Raw genomic sequence first — 22445 nt, forward strand, 5'->3', positions numbered from 1 at the left:
GGTTGTCCATTCTGTCTTAAATACAGTGGAACAATTCTGCATGCTGTGGCCACTGGAAACTTCCGGACAGTGGCAGGAATTCCTGGATTTCTAGGAATCCTCTTAGATTTTCTTGACATCTCTCATGAACTAAATTGTGTCCCCTTAAAATCCACATGTTGAAGTCCTAATCCCCAGAACCTCGGAATGTGACTGTATTTGGAGATAGGATCTTAACAGAGGTAATTAAATTAAAACAAGGTCATAAGATTGGGCCCTATTTCAGTATGACTGGTGTCTTTATAAGAACAGAAAATTTGAACACAGTCATAACACAGAAGGAGACAATACGAAGACTCAGGGAAAAGACAGTCATCTACAAGCCAAAGACAGACTTCACAAAACAGCCCACCTCTGCCAACATGTTGATCTCAGACTTCCAGTCTCCATAATTGTGAGAAAGAAAATTTTGGTTCTTTAAGCCACCCAGTCTATGGTACTTCGCTATGAGAGCCTTAGTAAATGAGTACAGATTGATATGTGGGAACTGGACTAGGCAATACTAATGAAACAGGACCTCCCTCTATCCTCCCTATACAAGAGGAAGCTGCCTGCAATGTCCCCTGGTGTCCTTGATCCCCTGTCACAGGGACCTTCTCACACTCTCGGAGATGAAGACTTTAGCAAGACCATCATTTCAGAAAAAGAGCCAGACAGGAGATGGCATGATAAAGATTAAAACCAACAAACACATAATACTGCCATGAATTGCTACACACCAAACTATTTAGAATCCATATGAAAGAAAGAAAAAGAAAACATGAAAGGTAACTCAAATAAACCAGTAGATTAATTTCTCTCAGCTGATAACAAGTAGGAAAAATAATGACAGTGAATATCTGAAATACACAATAATGTTTCTCTATCAGACAAATTTCAAAATTATGATCTCTGAACAAAAGATTACATAATATATTTTCAAAATCTAGGCACATAATGATGTGCACAGATACCAGCTAGTATGTATTGAGTGTTGGTGCCAGACAGCCATCGTGCTGATGAAATAGGCAGTGATTTCTTTTTCCATAAACACAAGCTAAAACTGTAGTATTTTAAGGCTATTTTGCATATGAAGAACCCAAAATTTAGAGAATGTAAGTAACTTGTCTCAAAGTTAACATATAAGACAAAGAAGACTTTAATAAAATCTATAAAGCAGAAGTAACATAGACCACATAGATACTGGTAACAATGAAATAAAATTTAAATTATATTTAAGACTATAAAACAATATTTGAAATTTAAAAACTACTGAGGTCCAAGAATAAATCAAAAGTTGCAAAATATTAGACAATAATAGTATTTCCTTTAATTACACGTAGGATACAGGTAAAATATTATTTAGAGGGAAAGTTTATATTCATACATTCTTCCATTCCTAAACAAGAAAAATTGAGAACAAAATTATTAAATTTTGAATTTAAAACAATTAGAATAGGAACAATTTTAAAAACTAAGGAAGGCAAAAATAAGAATGCAATAAAGATAAAAGCAATGATACTATGACATCCTGGAAAAAATGCAAAACAGAAATCAGATCAGTGGTTGCCAGGGGTTGAAGGGAGAGGGAGGGGTGGTGGAAATATTCTGTATCTTGATTGTGGTGATTACATGATGTGTATGTTTTTCCTAAACTTGTCAAACTGTATATATAAGAAGGGTGAATTTTACTGTACTACACCTATATAAGCCTACATTTTAAAAGTTAAGTGACTTGAAAAAGCTGATACTGTCCTTTCTGTAAATATGTTTAAATGAATAATATTCTGGTAAGAATCTAATAATCAAAATTGACTCAGGAAGATGTAGAAAATCCAACTTTATTCAACAGACATCATCCTGTGAAATTAGCCAAAAAGGAAACTGACTTCTTAGCCCACGTGAAACACATATTTGACTGCAATTGACTAGAATGGTAAAATGGTTCAGATCTTCCTCACCATGCTGACTAGTGAAAATTCCATGAGTCGTGCTCCTAAAATTTCCTTGCATGAGAAAACCCTAATGACATTTAATTTATCTACATTTAGTTATTGTCTGCTTGTAATAAAGACTTGCTGGTATTTGAAAATGTTAACACTTCAGTTCCTTTAACAGAAAAATATTAGAGAATGACATCTAGTGCAGATCTCACTTTAGACATGATGAAACAAAAGCCTGCTTTAAATGACTAGTTTATGCCTAAATTAAATGCCTAATGTGAATGCCTAAATTAAAAGTCTAGTTTAAAAGACGCTATACAGAACTGATTCACAGCAGCTGATAAAAGAACCTTGGTTCAATAATATCACCAAATCATTGCTATCTCCTCTCCAGCTATAAACCATAAGGGCAGTGGGGGGAGTGGGGGGAGTGTGAGAAAGGGTCACAAGACAGGCATAGCCAACTCCACTGTCCCTGAGGGCTGACTCATGAAGCCAACTTTCTCCTTTGTTCAGGAAAGTGTTGTTCAAACATTTAGGAGGGGGCCGATGCCTGCAAACATCATTTCCCATCACCAACAGATACCCGACTCATCTCCTCAATCCTCTGCCCCTTCATACCATGGAAGAGGAGAAGCTATCTCAGAGACAGAAACCAAGACATTGAGATGAAATGATTGAAAAAGAGCTCAGTGCAAAAATACGAAAAGCCTACAGTTAACCAACAAGGCAGGGTGTTTCTGTTCATCTAAGCTGAGGCAAGACATCAACATCTAGATATCTACCATTTTTCCACTCCATTTTTTTTCTTTTTTCCACTGAGTGTCTTGCAAGGGTTGAGCAACAGATACACGCTAGCAAGTGAAACAGACATGACTTTAAAGTGCGTATGGTCTATGAAGGAAGTGGACTATAAAAAGTTCAAACAACATATAGAGTTACAAGTTCAGATAAAGGCCACAACAAATATAGGTAGGTTCTAGTGCCATAAAACCATGGGGTGCAGAAGCAAAGTTCCTCCATAATCTTTCGGAGAAGGGCATGAGGGCCAGCATCTCCAGGAGGAGACGTTATCAATCAGTCCAAGTGCAAATATGGAATTTTTTTTTAATTGTGCAGTAAAAGACCAGCTTGTAGAAATGCCCTAAAGTGAGGCTGAGTTTGGTGGCTTGAAGAACATCAAATAAAAAGAGAATGCATGTAAGATAGTGAATGAAGGTAGAGGGTGAGGAACCAGATGGGAGAGATGCAGAATCCAATCCTTATGGAATTGTAGGCCCTGGTGAAGAGTTTGCATTCTATTCTGAATGCAATGAAGAACCATTGAATGGTCCCAGGCAAGGAAAAGGCATAATGAGACATGTTTTCCAAAGATTATTCTGGTTACTTGTGAGGAAAAGGTGGGAAATATGGCCACCACATATAACCAACCAAAACCAAACATCTTTTATTCTATCTTTATGTTTCTACACTCACATTATATAATCAATAGAAACAAAACATGTGGCTAATACCCTGTCTTTCTTATTTAGACAGAGTCAATGTCTAACCTGCTGCCAAGTCATGCAGGTAATCACCAAAGAACTCTACTATAGTGGCCCTAAGAGGTGTTAGTTCTAGTGGGGCAGAGACTCTGGAAGTAATCTCACAGAAAAAACTAAACAAAAAAAAAAAACAAACAAAAAACTCTGATATGCTCTGTTCTTACTGTTTTCTTTCCTCATCTGGGTTTCCTTTCTTGGGCTTCTTTTGATTCTCTCCCAGGCAACTATATGGAAACACATAAGAAAAAAGAGAGATTGTTACTGCCCTCACATTTTTTCACCTTCTTCTCTAATTTTCTGTACCATTAAAACCAAACCTGCCTTTTCTTTTTGACAAACTTCTCTTTCCTTCAAAATCAATAAGCAGTCACAGATAGAATGCATTTCAGAAATTAACCACAGAGACCAGGCCTCTGATGGGACAAAATGCCCATAGTCTGACTTTTGATTCTGTCAGTCTTAGGATTTATTGTGACCCAACATGCAAACTTCCTGAATCTCCAAAAGAGATGAGAGCTCCCAAGAAGCTATAAAGACCTTAACAACAGGGAAGTGTCACTTCTGCAACAACCTGAGGCAAGATGATCTGCTTGTACACACCTTTGTGGACTATGAGGACTCTCAGTCTTGGCCCACTGAACCAGAGCAAGCTTCTCTGGGCCCTGCTGCAATGTGGGCATCCAAGTGCAGATAAGACATAGGGATCTTTACATACATTCAGGAAAGCTGACTTTTTCATATTACTCTTGGTGTTTTGCCATCAATTATCATCATCTTTATTGATAATCAGGCAAACACTAAATGATGAAGTTAGAGAAATCAGGTGATTTGCATGGTTAACACAATAGTTAGCAGCTTGTGTTTGTGACTTGGTTAATCAAACTTTCTACTCCACCAGTTGTCCAAACATAGCATTCTTTGATGGTTTTCTTTTCCTCTATTATCACATCTGCAGCACTGGTCTATCCTTCTGCTTCTAGGTAGCTTTGCAGGTAAGAGCCTCACCTCTGCTTACCAGCAGTATTTAGGGAAAGCATTTCGAACCAACGCTGAGAAAGTGCCTTCCCTGAATAGAGCTCATATGTATATGTTCAAGAAACATTGCTAGATATCAACACACAAGGTCACTAAGCAAAGAATATATTTGTTAAATATAAAGGAATATCAATTTACAGAGGTGGGGGCTTTTTATAGAATCAGTTGCTGATGTAGAGATTTTGTATAATAGTCACAATCACAGTCAAATCTGGATGTAATGTTTATTTAATAATGTAGATTGTAAATCAGGTGAAAAGTAATTTAAGTGTCTCCTTTTTTCCCCTTTTCCTGGAGTCCAGTTTTCTCATGATTCCATCTTCCTAAACTGGTCAATAAAGAAAGAATTCGGTAAAATAATTGTCCTTGGGGTGATTAGTGATTCATTGACTTACACATCTAAAGGATGTTTGTATTTTAAAGTTGAAAACAAGACAGGAAAGCACTTAACATCAGTAGGGACCTAATTGGAATTCCACACCATTAATATTACTGAACATAACTGGATAATAAATTCTACTGTGAATAAAGTAAAAAGTGTTTTTCTTAATCCAGAGGAATTCAGATAATATCAGGCCATAGGTGATGTACAAAAATTTGTTGACCAAATTAATAAATCAACTAATACTCTATTGTTTTTTAAAATAGGTATTTTATTAAGCTTTAAATGTATCTTGGCCAAAGAATTAAGATTATGAATAATTTTTTATACCTTCTGTGTTTTTGCTTCTTATTTTTAAACTTTCTAAATGTTGGATGTTGACTTATGACTTCATAACTCCACAAAGAAAGTCTTAATAAACATCCCCCAAAATCAACAATTTGCACACGATTTCTCCAACTATCAAGCAGTAAAATTAAAACCCAATAAGCTATAACCAAAAGTGTACATGTCTAGGCATAAGTAATATTCTAAATAATCCTTGTGTTAAAGAGGGAATAATAAAGGAACTTTCTAAAAACACAGAATAAAATAATAATGCAAGCTACACAAGACTATTTGAAGGATAAAGTGAAGTGTGAAGAAAATAGCTTGCTAAAATACATTCATAAGAAAACATAAAGCACTAATAATGACAAAGTAAGCATTTATCTTAAGAAGTTGGGAGAAGAGGAAGGAAACAAGAAAGTTGTGGGTAAAAATAAATATGATAGGGAAACAAATCTTAGAAAAGAATAATATCAGTAAGATAGCAAAAGTCTGGAAAGACCAACTAAAGAAATAAGGAATGGAGACAAAAATATAATGAAAACAGAAAGTTCAGAATAAGTATTACAGACATAAAACAAGCATGATGAAGAATTATGTATAATAAACATGATAGCTTAAAATAAATAATATCTTGGAAAAATGAAATACAAAAACTGACACATAAATACCATCAATAACAAAAAATTCCAGCTTACACAGCTGCATACACAATTTACCAAACTTCAAGTGACAAATATACTCTCTCATATATCAGATGTTCCAGAAAGTAGAAAAATGTAAAATGATGCCAACCCATTTAATGAGATTGGTAAACTTTCATTTCAAATTAAATAAATCAAATTTTAAAAAATCACAGGTCCAAACTAATCATGAAAATAGATGCAATAATCCTAGATAAAATGTAAGTTACCTAAATCTAAAACTATAGTAAAATTGCACATATCACAATCAAATGGGATTTATCCCAGAAATTAAAAGATAGGTAATTAGCAAAAATATTTATTAACATGATTAACCACTTCAGAAGTCTAAGAGAAGAATCATGAGGTTATCTCAATAGTTTAAAACTGCATTTGATAATGTTTGGTCCTTATTAACAATAATATCCCTCAGAAGAGCTGGGTGCAGTGGTGCATGCCTGTAATCCCAGTTCCTTGGGAGGCTGAGGCAGGAAGTTCACTTGAAGCCAGGAGTTCAAAGCTGTAGTGCACTCTGATTGCATCTGTGAATAGCCACTGCACTCCAGACTGAGCAACATAGTGAAATCTCATCTCTACATATTTTTTTAAAAAGTAGAATCTCCTTACTTTGATAGAGGCAATATGCCAAAAACATAAATGCCAAATATAAATGTCAAAAATATACAGCAACCTTAATGAAAACAATTTAGAAAAAAATTATTATGATCAGTTACAAGACAATGATGCCTAAGAATTCTGACATAACTATGCTATAAAACATGATAAAGGTACCTATAAGACTTGTAAGAAACAAGAAAAGAATAGAAAAATCTTTAACTTTACAGATGATATATTAACTATGTAAACTCAGTGGGATTAAAAAGCCATGAAAAAAAATGAGAAATTCAACAAGGCTAGTGGATACAAAGTCATCTTGCAAAATTCAATAGCATTCCAGCAATAACAGGCTAGGAAAAAATGTCATTCATAGATTTATTACTGTTGCATATGGTATCTAGAAATCTATCTAACAAAGAATAGAATAAAAACAAAAAATTAAAGCTCTATTAGAATGCATTAAAGAAGATTTGAATAAAGGTAGTTATAAATAATTGTTTTGATTGGTGTATTAATAGTATATCTGCATAGACCAGGTACAGTGGCTCACGCCTGTAATCCCAACACTTTGGGAGGCCGAGGCAGGTAGATCACAAGGTCAGGAGTTCAAGACCAGCCTGGCCAATATGGTGAAGCCCCGTCTCCACTAAAAATACAAAACTTAGATGGGCATGGTGGTGCATGCCTATAGTCCCAGCTACTCAGTAGGCTGAGGCAGAAGAATCGCTTGAACCCGGGAGGTGGAGGTTGCAGTGAGCCGAGATCGCGCCACTGCCCTCCAGCCTGGGTGACAGAGCAAGACTCCATCTCTCTCTCTCTCTCTCTCTCTCTCTCTCTCTGTCTATATATATATATATATATATAGTACATCTGCATAAACATAGAAGAATTTGCAAATAGATCTCTATATTCACAATGTTGTCCGAATCCAAATTCAAGCTGGCACTTTTTATACAATACACAAATTCAGAATTTGTGTATAAATTTATATGGGAGGATAAAGTCTTCAAAGAACTAAATCAATTTTGAAATAAAGACTAAAGAGGTATGTGGTAGACACTGCCCATGGGCGATGTCAACATTTATTTCACCTCTTGCTAGTCAGGGGCTAGAAAGCAGCAGCTACCTTCCCCAGACTCTTCTGCAGCCAATTATCAGGCTGCAAATTAGGTACTGCCCAAGGTAACAGGTCTCTGACAAGCAGGGTCAGAGCAACAGGAGCCTCTCTGCATCCGTGTTCTAGAGGCCATTCTCCAGCCTTCTCTCACACCACATCTGTGATCCCAATGACTGACACACACCAAGGTGACTCCTTGGGAATGCATTTACTTTCACTGAATTTCCTCTTCATTTTGGTTGTTCCTGATGAATTTCAGCTCTTTACCATCTCTTTGTTGGGGCTCAGAAAATGATACTCCAAAATGAAAGCCTCAGAAGCAGCTCTCTTTCTCCTGCCGTCCTCTCTGTGACAACTCTTTCCTACCCAGGGCTAGCCATAGAAATTAGAATCCCTCTTCCCCAAGGTGATTGATAGAAACCAGAACCTCTTTTCCCCAAAGCCAGCCATAAAATTAGTAAGATGAGTCTAACTTTCCCTCTATCTTTCTGTGTAAGAACCGGCCGTAAAGACATTATCTGACCTACTTTGTTTGACTGTAGGTCATAAGCCCCCATTCCAGAGAGTGTTCTGCCCCATACCCGTAAGTAAGGAATGCTGCACAGAGAGGTCAAGAAGAATCTAAACAGAACAAGACTTGCTGGGATTTTCCACTCTGTCTATTAGTGTTAGGTCATATCCTTTTTGTCTAATCATATTTCTACATGGCTATCCAAAATTTGTTGAACCTAAGAATAGAAATGGACAGTTTCCTTTGCATCTTTGGGTCTTCATTCTGAGGTTCCTGTGTCACATAAAACAATGATCAATAAATTTGTATGCCTTTTGTCCTATTAATCTGCCTTTTCTCAGCTGATTTCAGAGAACCTTCAGGGAGCAAAGGGGAAGTTTTCCTTTTGCCCCTGCATCTTCTTTGGTATATTTTAAGAGCTTGTTGTCTATTTCTCTCTGTGTCATTCCTCCATACTCACTGAGCATAGACATTTCTTCCTAAAATACATGCCACATTGCATTTTTCTCCAGCTTATAAATGTTCACTGCTTTACCACTTTCTACTGCCTTTGAAGGCCCTTCATTATCAGACCCCCAACTTCATTCTCAACTTCTTCTGCTACTGGAGTCATCTCTGAACAATATGCTCCAATTATTGACAGTAATACCATATACTTGAAACTCATACATTTTCACAGGTTGTCCCTTCAGCTTGGACCGTCTTTTCCTGCTTTGTAAGTCTGCCTAACATTTACAGCACAATCCAAATGGCAATTCCTCAAGCATGTCCTTCCTTCCTGCTATCCCAAACCAGAATTCCATTCCTTCCTTCATTTTATTTCTACAGTGCGCTGTTTGTGCTTCTACCTAGAGCACATTAGCACCTGCCTTAACTTAAAAAGAAGCCATTGTGGTGTAATGGAAATGACGGATGACTTGACATCATTAATTACATGTTAGATTCAAATTTTTATAGCAAAGGCAACCTTGACAAGTTTTAATTCTCTCTCAGTTTTAATTATCTGAGCCATGTAATGTCTATTTTTTTAAAGCTGAGTCGGAGTGATTAAGTACGATGTTCTTTGAAGGGGCCTATCCATTTTTAAAATTTGCTCCCATATCCATTTTCCTTCCATGTTTAATTTTTTCTTGCGACCAAGACCATTGTCTTACCTAGGCTTTCCATAAATATTGGTTAACTTTAAAAGAAGGGAAGCATTTTTTCTTTAGGGTAAATAATTGAATTTACCTGTCAGCACAATTCTGTCATTTTTCCTCTATCTACTGCCCAGACTCATGCTCATCCTGAACTTTGATGGCCCTTCTCCATCCATGAACCCTTAAGCTTTTTTTTTTCTTTTCTTTTTTTGAGACAGAGTCTTGCTCTGTCGCCCAGGCTGGAGTGCAGTGGCGCGATCTCAGCTCACTGCAAGCTCTGCCTCCCAGGTTCACTCCATTCTCCTGCCTCAGCCTCCTAAGTAGCTGGGATTACAGGCACCCGCCACCACGCCCAGCTAATTTTTTGTATTTTTAGTAGAGACGGGGTTTCACCGTGTTAGCCAGGATGGTCTCGATCTCCTGACCTCGTGATCCACCCACCTTGGCCTCCCAAAGTGCTGGGATTACAGACATGAGCCACCGCACCCGGCCACCCTTAAGCTCTTTAACAAACAGGAATTTACTGAAAGACTAAATGAAGAAGTCAAGGGACAGCTGAACTATTTAACCTGGTGAAAGGAGACGGCATGAACCATCAGGTGTGGCGAAGACAATCTGCTGCCTCATAAAGACAGCTTCTCTGACCTATTTTGTTTGACTGTAGGTCACAAGCCCCCATTCCAGAGAGTGTTCTGCCCCATACCCATAAGTAAGGAATGCTGCACAGAGAGATCAAGAAGAATCTAAACAGACACAACAAGACTTGCTGGGATTTTCCACTCAGTCTATTAGTGTTAGGTCATATCCTTTTTGTCCAGTCATATTTCTACGTGGTACCCACTGGAGCACAGGAGCGATACGATGAGAGTTTTGCCTCGGGTCTATCAATGTAGTCACGTCATATGCGAGATTGTCTGAAAGGGGACTGGGAGAGCGGACAGAGGAGTGGGATGCTGTAGAACCCACCACTTAAAATTAAGCAAGATGTAAGAACAATAATGCCTGTTATCTGTATACATTCTACAAATTATGAAGTATTGGAAGAGTGTAAGGCTAAACATTACCAAAAAAGGTGTGACTAAAGACAAAACCATTCAAATGCATATCCTGCATCCATAATTTGCAAGGACCTGACTGTTCATGCTCATACCAACCCACAAAATTGATGGATGGAAAGTTAAGCTCTACACCCACAAGAAGAAAAAGAGAAGCAGAAAAATTCAGGTGACAATTGTGTAGGGTTGCCAGATGAAATACAAGATGCACTGCTAAATTTGAATTTCAGATAAACAATGAATAACTTTTTAGTAAAGTACAACCCATGTTATAATGCCCAAAATATTATATGAGGCACATTCATACTAAAAAAAAAAATGTTTTTCTGGAATTTGAATGTGACTTAGCATCCAGTATTTTTGTTTTCTACATCTGGCAACCTATCATGGTTCCAGAGTGAGGCAAGAGAAGGAGTCAACTGGGCGTCACTGTGTGCTCCTAGAGGATGCTGTCTTCAGGCTCAACCTTCTAGAAGCACAATGTACCTCACCATTACAAATGTGTAAGTCCAGCCTCCTTATCTCTGTTCTCTTTCTCCCGAGAAAGGCAGCACCAAGAGTCAAGACTCACCTGAGTTTTCGCAGGAGATAATTTCCCATCTTTTCACAGCGACTCGGTTTCTCAGCTCCTGAGTTTCACTCCACTTGGGGAAGTTCTGACCAAAGCACCAAGAGGAAAATGCATGAGGCAGGACGTTGCATCTGACCACGGGTTCGTGCTCCTGCCAACCACGAGCTGCCAGGGGCCTGCGCACGATAGAGAAGGCAGGAAGAGCTCGAAAGGGGAGGCGGAAAGGAAAATGTGAGTGTGCGTGTGTGTGTGTGCCTGCACGCACACACACACACTCATACACACACACGGGCATACAGTGGGAAAAAATCAGGCTGAAACATGAGAGTGAATCTATCACTCCAGGTTCACTTTGCTTTCAAGGAACTTCTAGTATTGCAAGACGAAACAAGGTAAGGACTTCCCTATTCCTCCGAAATGAGCATAATAATAAGATTACACAAGAATGGCAATAAGAGAGTTGCATTTTTGCTGGAATAAAAGTGATTAATCTGGATTCATGATTTCTTAGGCAAACTGTTCATTACAGAGATCTGAGATCTCAGGATTCCAAATAGGTTGTCCTCTTCCAAACATACAAAGAGAAAGCCTCTTCTTGGGGAAAAGAAAAAAACAACGTTAGAAATAAAATTTCTGTTTGTGGCTCTAGCAATGATAATCAGATCAAATGTCAATAGCCTTTCCTCAGAGGCCTGATACTTCCAAAGACAAGATGGGAAAGAAAAAGGAAAAAAAAGGATGAGAATAGAAGGTTATCAAAATTATTTGGGGTAGGTTAAGAAGCCATTGTTCTGGTTGTCAGCTCAAAGACTAACATGAGAATGGGGAAAATGCAGGGCCTGGAAGACCTGTTGCCAGCATCTGGTCCCCCACTTCCTCCCCTACGCTGCCCACCAGAGCCACAAAGCACAAGCTGGTTCTAGTGATAATTTCAAGGCCACAGTATCAGCAGCAGGAGATTAGCTAACAGCTGACTCTGAGCTGTGGCTGTCAGGAGACTGAAATCGCTTATTCATGATGTCTCCTGCCGAAGGATTTACACCACAGGTGGTTGATTTTCTTCAGCTTCCAACCAACACGAAATCTATTTGCTGAAATCAGAAACTATATGCTCACCTATTCCAACTCTTTTTTTCTCCCAATGAGGAAATCAGGACTGAGGAAGTTTAATTGACTGTTAACCAGCAGCAGAACTCAGGAGTCTGGAGTGCTTTATCATTATTTATAAGTTTTGTATTATTTATTTATCGATCATAAACATGAGAAAAATATATTACAAGCAGGAATGTCACACACCCCATTTCAGATTTATGATTTATCTAATTCGTATTTGACAACCTATGTACCAAAGTGCTGCTTCCCAAACTTTCTCATGTAAGCAAATCACCCGAGGATCCTGTTAAAATGCAGATTCTGACGCTTTCAAACTGGGATCAATATTCTGCCTCTCTAACAAGTTCCCAGGTGATGCAATCCATGCCAATCCATGGAGCAGTAAAGGCACTAAGAAGCGTGTTCCACCATTGCTGTCCTTGACCAGAAACACGGGCATCACTGAGAACTTATTAGAAATGCAAATTCTCAAAATCCACCTAAAACCTGCTGAATCAGAAACTCTTGGGGATGGAGTCCTCCTGTTCCCTACTAAAATTTGAGAGCTACTGAAATAAATCTTTGTTTCTCTTATCTGATTACTCACAAATAAGCTCACTAATCCTCAAATGCTCAAGTAAGTAGGTCCATGTTAGTTTTTAGTCACTGAATGACAGAAATGTGGTAACACGAAAGGTTTCCATTTTTTCAGCACCTCTAACTCCCATTCTGTCCCATCCTAGCATAAATTGGTCTGGTAAACAAATCTCCTGGAACTCACGTTCTCCATCTGTAGAATGGATACTAGTTACGTGAAAGGGAGTCTCAGTAAGCCGTAGGTATCCTGCCATTATTATGGCCATGGCTGCTGTTTGAGAACAAAGACACGCTCAATATTCAACTTGATTTAGGTTCTCAGTGCCATGTAGAAAATTAAGCACAAATAAGAAAAAACAAAATATTTAAATAACCAAGAATCCTACTACCCTCAACTACCTTCTTGTGCTTTTTTGTTTGTTTTTGTCTTTGAGACAGGGTCTTGTTCTGTTGCCCAGGCTGGAGTACAATGGCATGATCAGGGCTCAGCTGCAGCCTGTACCTCCCAGACTCAAGCGATCCTCCCTCCTCATCCCCCAAGTAGCTGGGACCACAGGTTCGTGCCATCACACTAGGCTAATCTTTTTTTTTTTTTTTTAATTTTAGTAAAGACAAGGTCTTGTTACGTTGCCCAGGCTGGTCTCAAACTCCTGAGCTGAAGCGATCCTCCTGCCTTGCCCTCCCAAAGTGCTGGGATTACAGGCTTGAGCCACCACATCCAGCCCCCTTGTGAATTCTAATGCACACATTTATCATCCTTGCTTTGTGAAAATAAACATGCACCCATTGATTTAAAAGTTTCCAAAGATAGGATCATCCTTTGCACATAAGTGTTATCATGCCATTAAATACAGTTTTAAAGACCATTTTCAGCCGGGCGCGGTGGTTCACGCCTATAATCCCAGCACTCTGGGAGGCCGAGGCGGGCGGATCACGAGGTCAGGAAATTGAGACCATCCTGGCTAACACCGTGAAACCCGGTCTCCACTAAAAAAATACAAAAAATTAGCCGGGCCTGGTGGCGGCGCCTGTAGTCCCAGCTACTCGGGAGGCTGAGGCAGGAGAATGGCGTGAACCCGGGAGGTGGAGCTTACAGTGAGCCGAGATCGCGCCACTGCACTCCAGCCTGGGCGACAGAGCGAGACTCAGTCTCAAATAAATAAATAAATAAATAAATAAAGACCATTTTCTCGGCCAGGTGTGGTAGCATGTGCCTGTAGTCCCATCCACTTGGGAGGCTGAAGCAGGAGGATTGCTTGAGCCCAGGAGTTCGAAGCTGTAGTGTGCAATGATCATGCCCGTGAATAGCTATTGCACATCAGCCTGAGCAACAGAGTGAAACCCTCCCATCATTAGACAAAACAAAACAAAACGAACAAACAAAAATTTATTTTCTTTCTTTCCTAGCTTTGTTGATATATTGATATATAAGAACGTGAATATAATTAATGTACATAATTGGATGAGTTTGGACATATGTGTACATTTATGCTACCATCCCCACAGTCAACGTAATAAAGATATACCTTATTTTTAACTAGAGATACTATGCTGTAACAATCAGAGTGAAAAGACAACCTATGGAGTGGGAGAAAATATTTGCAAACCATATATTTAATAAGGGGTTAATTACCAAAAAATTTAAGGAACTCACACAACTCAATAGCAAAAATAACTAAATAAATAAACACAATCCAATTTTGAAAATGGGCAAAGGTATTGAATAGACACCTCTCCAAAGAAGACATACAAATGGCCAACAGGTCTATGAAAAGATATTCAACATCACTAATTGTTAGGGAAATACAAATCAAAACCACGATGAGAGCTCTCATACCTGTTAGGATGACTATGATTAAATACATTTTCTTAACATCATTACTAATGGATGCAAAGTACCCCTCTGCATAATCATCATAATGATTGTTTTCAACCAGTTCTTTTTTTGTTGTTATGTCCAGTTTTTCTGTTGCAATAATGCTACAGTTAATATTCTTACAAATAAATCCTGACAGTATTATTGACAATGCTTATAATTGTTAATACTAGCTGGCAAATTTGCCTATATAAAAAATTGTACATATTTGTAACATGAAATCTACAGCAGGAGTTGCACACCAGAGGAGTAGGAGATCTTGTCTCAGTCACTCCTGCAAGGCATGGAGCCAGACCAAGCATGTGTGCTGAAACAGTGCATACCTGTTGACAGCCAGTCCCTGCTCATTTGCAGATAATATTGGAACCAAAACCAATTCCTTACCTAAGTACAGGGTAGAGAAACAAACTCTCAAATCTTACTCAATTATTTCATTTTTAAGGAATGACCAATAAGATGAGAATTAACCATTGAAAAAGCTAACATTTCACCAAATGGGATATTTGGCTTCAAATGTTTTCAATGTCATTGCTTGACTACATTTAAATCTTGTTATATTTGTTGTATGATAGAAAAAAATTACCTCAAATTTGGTAAAAGGCAAAATGAAGATTGCTTGGTTATTTATTATTATTATTTCATACTAAGAAAAGGTCTTTTTTGTTTTTGTTTTGTTTTGCTTTTTGTTTTAAGACAGGTCCTGCTCTGTTGCCCAGGCTGGAGTGCAGTGTGTGATCTTTGCTCACCGCAGCCTCAACCTCCCAGGCTCAAGTGATTCTCCTGCCTTGGGCTCCCGAGTAGCTGGGACTACAGGGCATGCCACCATGCCCAGATAATTTTTGTTTTTGTTTTTTTGGTAGAGACAGCATTTTGCCCTGTTGTCCATGTTTGCCATGTTGTCTTGAACTCCTGGGCTCAAGCGATCCACCCACCTCTCAAAGTGCTGGGATTATACGTGTGAGCCACCCTGCCCAGACAAGAATTTTCTCATTAGCCTAATTGATCCTCATGTGGAACTTGTGGGGAATGTACCTTTGTGGTCACGATATATTTGCAAATGTAAATGGAAGCTTTCTCTTTATGACACCACTTGCCTGAATATATCACAGCTGAGAGTTGTGTTTCCCTACGTGCAGCTGCCTGGCAGAAGCTGTTACATGAACAGAAACTTCGAAGGATATAAAACCCAAAGGTAATAGTGTTGAAAAACTTGGAGAGGTCTTATTTACCAACTCTTTTAGCATCAGGACCTAACTAAAAATGTTTTCCTGACTGATGAATGATACAATTCGGTTTAACAAACTGTCTACAGATCTATGGCCTAATTCTGTCCTTCCAAGTATGCAAAATTTCGACCTTTCATCAGCACAGCCATCATGAGCTCTCTCTCTACAACCTCAATGAAGTTTTCATTCAGCAGCCTGCTTGGTGTGTTTCTTTTAGTGACATGTGGTCCTATCCTTTATCAGTGATCAACTCAGCTTGTTTTTCAATGCTCTGGTGCCCATTGTTTTAATTGTTTGACACTAAGAATTAGCAACTTATAAAGGTTCTCTTGTTCACATAAAATTAGAAGTTAAACCAGGGTGACACACACTTGTAGTCAGTCTCAGCTACTCCAGAGACTGATATTAGAGGATCCCTTGAGCCCAGGAGTCTGAAGCTGCAGTGAGCTATGATCATGCCACTGTACTCCAGCCTGGGTGACAGAGTGAGACCGTCTCTAAAAAAATTTTTTTAATAAGATTAGAGGTTAAGCTGCAGAAATTGATAAGTTATTACCAATAACTTATGGCTGGTAGAGAAGCAAGTAGTTTTTATTTATTTTAAGTAGAAAGTTAAATAAATTCATATATAGTTTAGTAATCTTAGTTTGGGTATTTGTTTCTGGAGTAACTCTATGTAAGTCCCTATTATTCAAATGCTTTTAGAACCAGCTCTTTTGTCTTTCTGCTTTGTCTGCGATAATTACTATAATACAGTGTTCTGCCTTATCTATGGGGGATAATTTCCAAGACCCTCCCAGTTCAGTGGATGCCTGAAACCATGGATACTACGGAACCCTGTATATACTATGTTTCTCCTATACATACTTATGATAAAGTTTAATTCATAAATTAGGCACAGCAAGAGCTTAATAATAAAAAATAGAACAATTATAACAATATACTGTAATAAAAGCTATGTGAATGTGTGTTCTGTCTCTCTCAAAATACCTTATTGTAGTACACCATGGGTAACTGATAAGGGGGGACTACTGTAACAATAAATACTAATATATCAATAACTAATGCTTTGACACATGCTTAATAACAACCTTGAACATCTTGTTCTTATGCTTCCAATTGAAAGACATACTGTACTAGAGACAATTACTTATATTATACCCAAATTATGGGCATTTCTTTTACCTTGTTTTCAAGGGCACTGATTCTAGCCATGAGACTGAGTAAGGCCAGCTTGGTGCTCCCTGCTGGCTCCACTGTTGATTAGAGTCTGCAGTTAGGGAAGCTAAGAACAGATATTTGGTTGCAGAATATGTGCTTCCTCATATTATTCTGGTCTACAGCTCTACACAGATCCTCTGTCTTCTACCAGGTCTCATGCAGCTTGCTGCCAACTAATTATAGACAATTACTCCTCCACTGATTATCTGGGGCAAATTCTATTTTTAATTTCCTATGTATTTTACATATTCTTCTTGGTAATTTTATTTTGGACTAAGTAGAATTTTAATAATTCTAGTCAAATAGTCATTAAATTAGAAGGCCTTGTTTGCTAAATTCATGCCATTCTTTGTAGAAGAGGAGCTTTCACATCACAAGGGTGACTAGATACTGTAGTTTAAAAAATAACCTGTTTCAGGCTTAGTTTAGGTAAAATTAAAATGTCAAGCAACGTCTCCCTTCATGAAGTATGTAGCAAGTAAAATTTAAAGATTTTATTGACACTGAAAATCTCAGGTTTGCATAAACCCAAAACCTAGAGAGCAATTCGCTCTTCTATTTGAGGTATTTGGACACTCAAAGTACATTTAAAAATGCAAAGTCTAGAACAAAGTATACCTACAAGAACTGAATGATCCACTTTGGGATTTTCTGTGCAATTATTTCCTTCCACCTTTTCCATATGCTGCTCCTTGGACCACCAGTTTTCTACAAGGAGTTACTTTGCATTGAAAATATCATACTGGCATACATTTTCTTTCATTTTCTTTGCTTTTTACTTCTTTCTTCCTTTTTTTAAAAGACAAGGTCTCACTGTGTAGCCCTGGCTGAGATGAACTGGCTATTCCCAGGCATGATCAGAGCATGCTAAAGTTTAGAACTCCTGGGCTCAAATGATCCTCCTGCCTCAGCCTCCTCAGTAGCTGGGACTACAGGTATGCACCACTATGCCCAGCTTGGCATGCATTTTTTCTAAAATAAATTAGTTGCGGTATGAAAACACAAAAAGCATATTTATTAGTTATTAGTTTGTCTATTCATCTTTTCTTTTTCTTTTTCCTTTTTTTTTTTTTTCTTTTTTTTCAGACAGAGTCTCACTCTGTTGCCCAGGCTGGACTGCAGTGGAACAATCTCGGCTCACTGTAACCTCTGCCTCCTGGGTTCAAGCGATTCTCCCTCCTCAGCCTCCTGAGTAGCTGGGACTACAGGCACACACCACCATGCCTGGCTAATTTTTGTATTTTTTGTAGAGACAGGTTTTCATCATGTTGGGCAGGCTAGTCTCAAACTCCTGACCTCAAGTGATCCGCCCACCTTAGCCTCCCAAAGTGCTGGGATTACAGATGTGAGCCACTGTGCTCAGCCAAGTTTTTCTATCCATCTTTTCTAGGAGTCCTCTGCCATTCTTAAAAATAGAAATCCCTATTACTACTCACCTAAGGGTTTTCTATTTCAAGAAGCAGCCGGGTTTCAGGCCAACATCTCAAATTTGGAGTCTCTGTCTGTGAGTTTTTTGACTTGTAGTTTGATTTGAAAACACCATTCATTTTCTGTGTGCAGGAGACCTGATTTTTTATTTGGGCTCCACCTGGGTTCCGTCTGCGCCCCAGTTTCAGCCATCTTTGGATGAGACTGAGTACTCCATATAGGCCATGATGAGACCGTGCGGAAAATACTGACACATAATGAATAGCTGAACTAGTTCTCAATATTCTACCCGCCAGTTGTGATCCATATGGCACGGGAGGCCAAACCTACTGCTTTGCTCAAGGATATACCATGGAAACTGGAGTTCTGAGAAGCGCAATTGCTGGGAAATTGCCAAAAGACATTAATTATAAGCAATGCATTGCTCTAACTAGCAAGAGGCATTTCCTTCTTGTTTTAATAGCTTCAATAGGAAAAAAAAATTGAAAATCTTTTGCAAGAAAATAGTCACAGTATTTTAATTTAAACCAGCATATGTTTAGACAAAACTATGACAAAATAGGTAAAGAAATGTCTGAGTGAAAAAATAAAAGGCTTGAGTAGTGTAATTGTCACTTAAAAGAATATTTGTGTCATTTTTGAAAAAAATTATTTTCAGCAGTTTCTTTTATTTTTAATCCTCAGTAACTCAATGCCTTCTAAACAGAAATAGAAAACATATAAAAATGAGGATATGCAAGACATTACAACTTTCTCAAAGGCTCTTGAGTTTTTTCCTTGCAGGTGGTTACAGTTTAGGAAATGCATGAATGACAAATATTTGGTAGTGGAGTGATTGTATTCTACGTGAATTGAAAAGAAAAGAGAAACTGCAAAACTCAGAGTGCAGTCTTATCCTTTCTAATCCTTCTGACGGGTTGCAGAAAGATTGCTCGTTTGCAATAAAGTGAGGCCTCCTTCCTCCACTTGCTCTTGCATCCCCACAGTGGTCACTGCCCCCACCTTCAGTTCACACATCTGCTCACTCATCAGCACTCCTTTATTAAGCTGCATCTTCGTGCCCATGCTCGGAAACTGGGGATGCAGAAGAAACAAAGTAGACACCACTGCCTTCATGAGCTTCTATTCTGACAGAACAAGATACATAAGTAAAAATAAGCATGTAGAGTGCTTTAATACTTGCTGAACAGTGCTCCGGAGAGAAATAGAGCAGAAGTGGGAAAAGGATAAGTTTGACAATTTGAAGTAACACCATCAGGGAAAATGCCTCTGAGGTGAAGGTTAAGGACAGATGTGAGGCCTCAGCCAAGCACTTGTTAAGAGATGGAAACTGACTGTGCGTGGTGGCTCAAGCCTGTAATCCCAGCACTTTGGGAGGTTGAGGCGGGTGGATGACGAGGTCAGGAGTTCGAGACCAGCCCGGCCAACATGGTGAAACCCCGTCTCTACTAAAAATACAAAAAATTACCCAGGCGTGGTAGCGCATGCCTGTAATCCCGGGTGGCAGAGGTTGCAGTAAGCTGAGATCGGGCCACTGCACTCCAGCGCAGGCAACAGTGCGAGACTCTGTATCAAAAAAAGAGAGAGAGAGAGAAAGAGAAAGAGAGAGAGACTATTCTAGACAGAGGAACCGGCAGAGCTAAAAGCAGCATGGCAAGTGAGAGCCTGGCGTGTTTGAGGAGCAAGGAGGCTGGTAAGGCTGCAGTTGAGGGAGGAATGGGAGAAGTGGTGGGAAGTGGGATCAGAGAGGTAATGTGTGTGGAGGGGGAAGGCGCAGACAGTAGATACTCATGGATTATGAAACAACATGGGATATTTACAGAGTCAAGTAGGAAGTCAGTGAAGCGTTTTCAAGTAAAATCGTTATGATTTTAATACAAGTAATCTAGCTGAGACAGGGTGATTCATTGTAAAAATGATTGTAATCTGGATATCTTTAAAAGTAGAGTCAAAAGGATTTGCTGACAGATTATATGTGAGCAACAGAGGTCGTGGAAATGAGAGGGGTCAATGTTTGAGGCCGAGGGCTCCCCTGATTAGGCCCAGACTTAACTTGCCTCACTGGCTTTAGTCGCTTACTTTTAGCTGGTCACTTGCTTCTAGTTTATTTAAGATTTTCATAGCTAAAGGTCACATAGCTAAGCAATATATAATAAAAAATATATAATAAAACTTCCACCAGTTTTCTTAGACATAACATCTCTCACATATAGATCACTGTGGTAACGATTGCTTAAGTTCTTTTTCAGGAACGAGAGTCAACTCTTGCCCAGTTCAAGTTAGCTGAAACCACTGGCCCCCCAACTGGACCTGCGTGAATATCCAATGGGCGACCTTTGGATGTCACAGTGCCCAAAACTCCACCCTCAGATCATGTTAACGACACCATTTTGTGAACATGTGTGCTATGAAGAGCCATGAAGTTTGACTATGTTTGAGCAGATTACTGATTACCTCATTTTTTCCTGCCCCAATCACATTTTCCTACACCTTGGACCACCTCACTCCTCTATCCCATAAATATCCCTAAAATCCCGTTTTCAGGGAGACTGATTTGAGACCTGTTCTCCTGCTTTCTCACTTGACTCCCTCATAAATAAACTCATTCTCTGCCACAAAACTCATCATTTCAGTGATTGGCATACTGTGCCATGGGTTTGGAACCACGTGGACTCCAAGCTTCTGGACTAAGCAAATGGAAGAATAGAGTTCTCAGCTGTCATCATCTGAGAAGAGGAGACTGCAGCTGGAGAAGGTCAGGTGTACAACAGGGTTCATTTTCTAAAGTGTTGCACTGGAGCTTTGCATTAGCCATCTGTATTAGGCAGGTCGGGATATCATAACAAAACACCACAAACCGGGTGGTGGCAAACAACAGAAATGTATTTTCTCACAGTTCTGGAGACTGGAAGTCCAAGATCAAGGTACCCTCAGGGTTGGTTTCTGATGACGCTTCCCTTCCAGCTCGCAGCCATCTGCCTGCTTGCTGTGTCCTCATCTGGCCTTTCCTCTGTGCATGTGTGGAAAGAAAGAGAGGGGGGTAGGGAGGGAGGGAAGATAGCTAGTATTTCTTACTCTTTTTATAAGTATTCCAATCTTATGACATTAGGCTGCCACTCTTATAAACTCATTTACTCACAATTATCTTCTTAAGGGCTCTATCTCCAAATATAGTCACATTGGGGGTTATGGTTTCAACATATGAATGGGTCTAGGGCACAATTCGGTTCATAACACCATCCAAATGAAGCTGTAGTACAGGCAGTTAGATATGTGAATCTGAAGTTTGGCATAGAGGTGCTGGCCAGGAATATAATTCAGAGAGCCTTCAGAATACGGTTCGTATTTGGACCCATTAGACTAGATACTAGCTAACATACATCTATGGGTTTATGTCACTTGATTTTTGACAAAGGTGTCAATAGAGAAAGTGTAATCCTTTCAACACATATACCCAGTTCAACACAACTGGATAGACACCTGCTAAAGAATGAAGTTGGACCCTACCTTACAGCATATACAAAAAGTAACTCAAAATACATCAAAAGCCTAAATGAAAGAGCAAAAAATTATAAAACTCTTAGAAGTAACCATAGAAGTACATTTTCATGACCTTGGAAGTCTCACTGTTTTGTTAAATATGACATGAAAACCAAAAACAACAACAAATAAATAGATAAATTAGTCTTCATCAAAATTAGAAATTTTTGTTCATCAAAAAGACATTGTCAAAAGAGTTAAAAGACAATATACAGAACGAGAGAAAATATTTGCAAATCATGTATTTCATAAGGGTATAATATTCAGAGTGTATAAGGAACACTTACAAAAAGACAAACAACCCAATCAAAAAATGGGCAAAAGACCTGAATAGACATTTTTCCAAAGAAGACAAGTAAGTGGCCAAAAAGCACATTAAAAAATGCACATTATTAGCTGCTAGGGAAACACAAATCAAAACCACAATGAGATGCCACTTTGTATCCACTACGATGGCCATAAAGGAAAAAAAAGATCGTAAAAAGTGGAAAATAACTAGTGCTGGTGATTATGTGGAGAAAC

At 38.8% G+C, this 22445-nt stretch overlaps 1 protein-coding gene across 1 annotated transcript in view; it reads right to left on the reverse strand.

Moving 5' to 3' along the window:
- GCSAML (germinal center associated signaling and motility like) overlaps positions 1–11030 on the reverse strand; it is a 28646-nt gene extending 17616 nt beyond the window's left edge. Inside the window, exons 1-2 of the mRNA XM_054481548.1 lie at positions 10944–11030; positions 3670–3729 (exon numbers count right to left, since the gene is read on the reverse strand). Of these exons, the coding sequence (XP_054337523.1) occupies positions 3670–3729; positions 10944–10972 (89 nt within the window). The 5' untranslated portion in view covers positions 10973–11030. The remainder of the gene's footprint in view (positions 1–3669; positions 3730–10943) is intronic.
- Positions 11031–22445: the final 11415 nt, after the last annotated feature.

This window comes from Pongo pygmaeus, chromosome 1, assembly GCF_028885625.2.
Source record: "Pongo pygmaeus isolate AG05252 chromosome 1, NHGRI_mPonPyg2-v2.0_pri, whole genome shotgun sequence".
In the NCBI taxonomy this organism is placed as follows: Eukaryota; Metazoa; Chordata; class Mammalia; order Primates; family Hominidae; genus Pongo; species Pongo pygmaeus.